General features: G+C 43.3%; 1 protein-coding gene across 7 annotated transcripts in view; it reads right to left on the minus strand.

Annotated features, from left to right (window-relative positions):
* Window positions 1-3,738, minus strand: part of NKTR (natural killer cell triggering receptor) — a 42,761-nt gene extending 39,023 nt beyond the window's left edge. For all 7 annotated transcript variants that reach the window (XR_009276864.1, XM_058831797.1, XM_058831796.1 and 4 more), the window contains exons 1-2: window positions 3,689-3,738; window positions 3,362-3,441 (exon numbers count right to left, since the gene is read on the minus strand). Coding sequence is in view for 6 of the 7 variants with exons in the window: in XM_058831797.1 (XP_058687780.1) it covers window positions 3,362-3,419 (58 nt within the window). In the remaining variant the exon portion in view is untranslated. The remainder of the gene's footprint in view (window positions 1-3,361; window positions 3,442-3,688) is intronic.
* Window positions 3,739-6,000: the final 2,262 nt, after the last annotated feature.

Raw genomic sequence — 6,000 nt, forward strand, 5'->3', positions numbered from 1 at the left:
AGTTTATGTGAAGCCAGTTGAGAATAGTTTCTGTCTTTAAGAAAGGTAACAAAAACCCCACAAGGCATCACTGGGTCTATTACTGGAGGCACAATAAGGTGACTGTTGCAGGGGAGCTCATTTCACATAAATTCTTAGCAGCTGAAATCCCAAAATACACCAACTTCAAGCTAAAGTGACTAGAAAGAGAAAAAGGTAAGACCAGACTGGCTGTTGTGAGAAGGGACACACCCCAGGAATGAAAGAAACTGAAGCTGAACAAATCAATGAGCCAGCAGTCAAACAGTAACAGAAGACAGGAGAAAAAAAAAATAAAAATAATAAAAAAATAATAAAGAGATTTGATAAATTATTCTATGAATAAGAATAAAACAAAGCAAAACTGAGTAAATTTACCAAACTTTATGATGGATGAAGCCAATCAGGGGATGGGGTGAGGAGAGGAGATGTGGGAAAAATATCTTGGATGGCCACAGGAACTGCTACAACAGCCAACTGCATCTGTGACATCCTAGTGGGACATCTGTTCCAATTACCACGGTACCTGAAAGGCTGCAGCTTCACACAGATTTTGCCTCACAGAGTAAAGACAGAATTATTTAAATAGGCATCTGCTGCCATCCCAAAATTCTTGGAATACTGTAAGCAGTTTAATCCTGTGTGCACACTCTATGTGCCCAAATCCACTGGTGGGGGGGCCCAAAGGAAGGGAGAAGCACTGTTTGTGCCAGTATCAAAATAAATGCTTCTTCCTGATTTGTTTTCCGTTTGCCCTTTAAAAATTATGAGCCACAACCTGCATTCATCATTAAAAAAAATGCTTAACAGGCAACTTATTTAAAAGCAGACTAAATTTAGCTTTAAAAAACACCAAGCCAACAAAGTTTGCTCCACTGCAAGAGGCAAGTACAAGCTGGCACTGAGTTTTATTCCAAGATTCTGTAGCTGTAATAAAACATGGACACAAAAGCTATAATAAAGCTTCTGGAAGCACAAGCAAAGCGTAGATATTCACTCCTGCATTTTCCAAGGGATCTTATTAGAGTTACACTGACCTGACTTTTAATTGCTACAGGTATCCTGGCACACCCTGGGCAAGCAAAGCCTGGAAGGGAAGAGCCAAGATTTGGCAGCTGCGTGGGGGGAATGTTTTTGGACTCGCAGCAACCTACAGTGTAAAAAAAAATGACAGTTTTGTGTTCTGCAGGCAAAAAGATGCTTCCAGTGCTGCAAGAGGCACGTCCCCTTCTCTCTGCATTTTGTGGAGATGTTGGTTCCGCTTTTCAGTGTGCACAAGGTGGGGGCAAAGCCTTTTTTCTTGGCTAGCAACAAAATGCAGGGCTGTTCTGCTTCCCACTTCTCCTTACATGTCCTAAAATTCAATAAGCATATCAGCTTATTTATTGAAGTAAAAATAAAATGTTCATTTAGAAATCTGCTGGCAGCTTGAAAGTTAAAATGAATACCTCACTAGTGCCAGCGTGTGAGCACATCTCTCAGAGTTAGTGCTTGGTGTCATCTGGAAGCACTGATTTACCACTTGATTCAGCTTTTGAAGGTCATCTTAGAGCTAAGAGAGCAACGTTTAAGCTTTTTAAATATATCCTTAAGTCCCAAGACAGAGTTACACGGTGAATCAATAAACAGGCACCAGAATAAAGTAGCATGACTAGACAGCACGCAAGTCCCAACACCAACATTTTACAAACTGGCATTTCTCCTGCAAAAATCCAAGCCATGAGTCAGGTGCAATGAAACCAGCAGGGCTCCAAGTTTGATGTGCAGCTGGGAGATTCCTGTTACTCTCAAGAGAAAATAAATGCAGACAGACACAAACAGAGCCAAAGCCCTGGGTGTGCTCCAGGTAAGCCAAGCTCTGCACCACCAAGAACACCAACGCTGCAATTCCTCCCCTGACAGCTCCATCAGCCACCAAACCCGAATAGGTTTGGGGGAAACAAGGTAATCCACTTTCACTCGAGATGAACAGCTCAAGGCTGAGGAGGGGAAGGGGCAGAAGGAAAGGTTATGAAATGGGAGCAGCAACCTGTGCAGGGAGAGCAGAGAAAACAGCGCAGGAAGAGATCCTTCAGATGGAGCCAGAACAAAAAAAAACCACACTAAACCTAAAAAGATTAACAGCAAATAAGATTGAGAATGGACTGTCTTTGCTCTAAATCAATCCCATCCAACTACCATTCCTAACTGGAAACCCACCCAACCTGAAAAACAGTTTTAGTTGTCTCATTCCACAGTAAATTCCACCTGAAATGAAAGGAACGGAATGTGTCAAAACTCCATTTACATCACCACTTATCTCCTCACGGGAAGTATTCAGAAAACACAGTGTCAATCAAAATAACTCAGAGAGGAGTTACAACAGAACAGATCTATAGATATGCTCTAGCAGGTCTCTGAAGTTAGAACAGACCCTCTCTTTGTAACTGGTGAAAATAAAACGCTAGAAGGGTTTCAGTTGCATCTGAACAAGGCTGAAATTTGGAAACTCTGAGATATAAACTCTTAATTCAAAGGTTTTCAGAGAAACATTGAAGCACAAAATGAAAGTGAAAGCGTAATGAAGCCATCACATACATTCATTTTTCTAGAGACAAGTGGTAGCAAGATAAAGCACGAAGTATGTGTGAGACAACTAATATACATTGATAAATGTGTGTTCAAATAGATGGATGACAAAATCTCCACTCCCATCTTTTTCAGAGAGGGGGAAAACACAAGAGGGAACCAAGCTGCTGTTCAGCATTAAAACTCACAGTCTACCGCTTCTGGGCATTACATTTGTATAGGGAAAATCTGAGTTAAAAGATGGATTTATTTTAATTATTGTTTTTTTTTTTTTTTTTAACAGGCCAGCTGGTGAGGTGTTCTGTGCTTCTATGACTGAATGCCCAGTTCTTCCTTTACATTCAGAAGACGCATTTTGAGCAGGACAAGCAAAGACTTAGCCCAGATGACCTCCTAAGTTCCTTCCCAATTTTAATTACTGTATCATTAAAAATACTTATAGGAGTAAATATCCAGTCTCCTCACAGCCTGCCCCGATTTTCCACAGTTTACAGAAGTGGAATAACAAAGGTATAATAGAAAAGGTATAATACACCACCAGACGGCTTTCTACCTTCAGAACAGCGCTTATCAGTCCTACCGAACCTTTATATTCATGTGTGCAAATAAATATCGACCTCAAGGGAGAATAAGGAGCATCCAGCACCCCAGAAAACACCCGAAGTTATTAAAAAGTAACTCAGAAATAACGCATCAATGGCCAAACTCGCTGCTAGCAGCTTGGGCCCATTATGCAGGCAAAAACGTGATTTAAAAGCCCCAAACACAGCCTTACCTGGCTCCCTGTTGATCTCTATCTCGAAGAAGCACTGGGGCCGGTCCTGCACCCCCATGGCCGCCCCTCGGCCTCGCCACCTGGACACAAAGCAGAGAAGGAGCCCCCGCGGTCCCTCCCTCCTTCCCTCCCTCCTCACCCAGGGGTTCAATTACAGCGGGGCGGCTCCGCCTCAGCCCCGACCCCGGCGGCGGGGGAAACTCGCTCTGAGGGGAAGCGGCTCCTGCCGCGAACACGCAGCCGAGCTCGGTGCCGTCAGCGCGGCCCATCCCCTCCCTCTAGCCGCTCCTCATCCCTCCCCATGGCTCCCTTCTCCCGGGGTTTTACCTGGCGGCTCCAGCGCTTTGTCCCCTCACGGCGCGCCCCCCTCAGCCCCCGCTGCCCCCCCGCCCCGCCGCCAGGCGGCGCCGCCGCCCCCGGCCGCCATTACCCGCCCGGCCTCAATGGCCGCGCCAGGCCCCGCCCCCTTCCCGCCCTGCCCGCCGCGCTTTCCCGCCCTCTGCGTGAGGGGCAGGGGGGGCGGTGCCGTGAGGCGACGCGTGAGCGACCTCCCCCGAGCCGCGTTTAAAATGATGAATGTTTCAATAATTATAATAATAATAGTGTGAGAAATAAATCCAACTCTTAACTCGTACTTTGCCGGGATGGGGCGGAAAGGGAGTGGCGCCAGGAGGGCAAGGGGGCTCCGCTTTTAGATATGGCGTGACCGAGCTTCCTCGTTGCCGCGTTTAAAACGATGAATGCTTAAAAAAAAAATAAATTAAAAATCCAGCTCTTAACTCATGCTTTCCCCCCATGGGAAGTGTAATTGCCTGTAAGTGGTAGGCTGTGAGTTTTAATCCTGGAAATAGCGGCTCGATTCCCTCTGGTGTTTTCCCCTCGGTAAAAATGGGAGTGGAAATTTGCTTGCCCACTTCTTTGAACGCGGCTCAGGGGGGAGGAAGGGGCTTTACAGAATACATAACGAGAATAAATAGCATCATAAATAACCTTTTCAGAATAAATATAATGAATAAAGAACATAAGAAATAACCTTTACAGAATAAATAACCCCCATGGTGTGAGTATCTCACTGCCCTTATAGCCGTGCTCAGGGACCCCCCCAATTCCTTCACCCCTTTAATTTGACATGTCTAAGACAACTCTCAATGAAAGAAAAATATTTTTGCGAGTGTAAATAAACCCTCAGAAGATTATGGATGGAAAATGTTTGCTGCAATGCTTTCCTGGTTCCCCCTCGGGATGAGAATGTGACTGCTACCAGCCTGGGATCATCCTGCTCCTCGCTCAGCCTTAGCCTTAAAAACCTTAGCTTTAAAAAAAAGGCTCCTCGCTCAGCCTTAGCTTTAAAAAAAAAATCTTAGAAACTCAAAAAATTTAAATGAAATACATTTTAATGATTGTAGCAGGCCATAGGTTATTTATTCTGCATTGGGGATGTTGGACCATGCTGGAGTGTGGAAGTGGTAACAAGAAATTGAAGTGTCAAACTGCTTAAGAAAGAGTATTAAAACTGTAAATCCTCAGCCTAACACATCCTTCAGGCCAAGTTACTTCACACCAAGGATATCCAGAAGCTTAAAACAGTTTGGTTTATTAATTTAATTTATATAAATACTCTTGTAACAGTACCTTTAGTAATTCCACCAAGAAGTTTTGTTTCTTTCTAAGCAGGAAGGACACTTAGTCCTCAGCACTCAAAAAGCAAATTATTTCCAATGTTTCCCAAAAGTTGTACTAACCAGAACTCTGCAGTAATTTTACCTGGCAGCAGTATCTGCAATTATGTCCTTGTCTGAGGAGAAATTCAGAGGTTTTAGATGAAAAAAAATACCCTGCTGAGAATAAAGCAGCAATGCTGAAATCACACGATGTTTTAGCAGTTGGGAATGCAGCAAAGTGGGTTTGTTTTAGATGTAATTTATCTGTAGTTTAATGGTTGCTGTCACAATAGTGTTTGAGGATCTCTTGAAGTTTTAACAGCCAGATTCTGTCATTCTTTATTAGGTCTAATAATACATGATTGTGCAAGTGATCCCTCAGGAATCCTGTCACTGGAGTTGTCACGCTGGTTTGCTGGTCCTTGGGGGGATACTTACAGGGTAAGCTGTCAAAAAATGTGGAAAAAAAAAAAATAAATAAAAAAAGAAATAGCGAGTCTGGTCCTCAATTATTTGGCTGTGAAATGCACTTATAAAGTAGAAGGGTGTTATTTGCCTCACTTTTCCATGGCAGCTGAGAAACAAAGCTACTGAGAGGTTGAGTCTGCAGGAGGTCTGCAGGATTTCCTTGCCAGGATTAAAATACAAAAACGTATCTCCTTGATTTCTGTAATCTTCAAACAAATTATTAATACCCTTTCTCCTGCAGTTTCTTGCTTTTCTGTCCTCAGAACATGAACTTGCTAGAGGCAGATGAGCAAATAAATAAGCAGAAAGTCTCAAAAAAGACATGGAAATGTGCTGCTTGCTCTTGATGAAAATAGCAAAGATTGTGAGCAATAAAAAAAAAAAGCAGTTGATTTCAAGCCCTGATTATTTTAATAAAGAAGCAAATTGGAAAGAAGTTCTGATCGCTTGGGAGATAAGCTCTTAAGATCATGTCTAGGACTAGAGATGATAAATATGCAGCTTGGTGGA

This window comes from Poecile atricapillus, chromosome 2, assembly GCF_030490865.1.
Source record: "Poecile atricapillus isolate bPoeAtr1 chromosome 2, bPoeAtr1.hap1, whole genome shotgun sequence".
Taxonomy (NCBI): Eukaryota; Metazoa; Chordata; class Aves; order Passeriformes; family Paridae; genus Poecile; species Poecile atricapillus.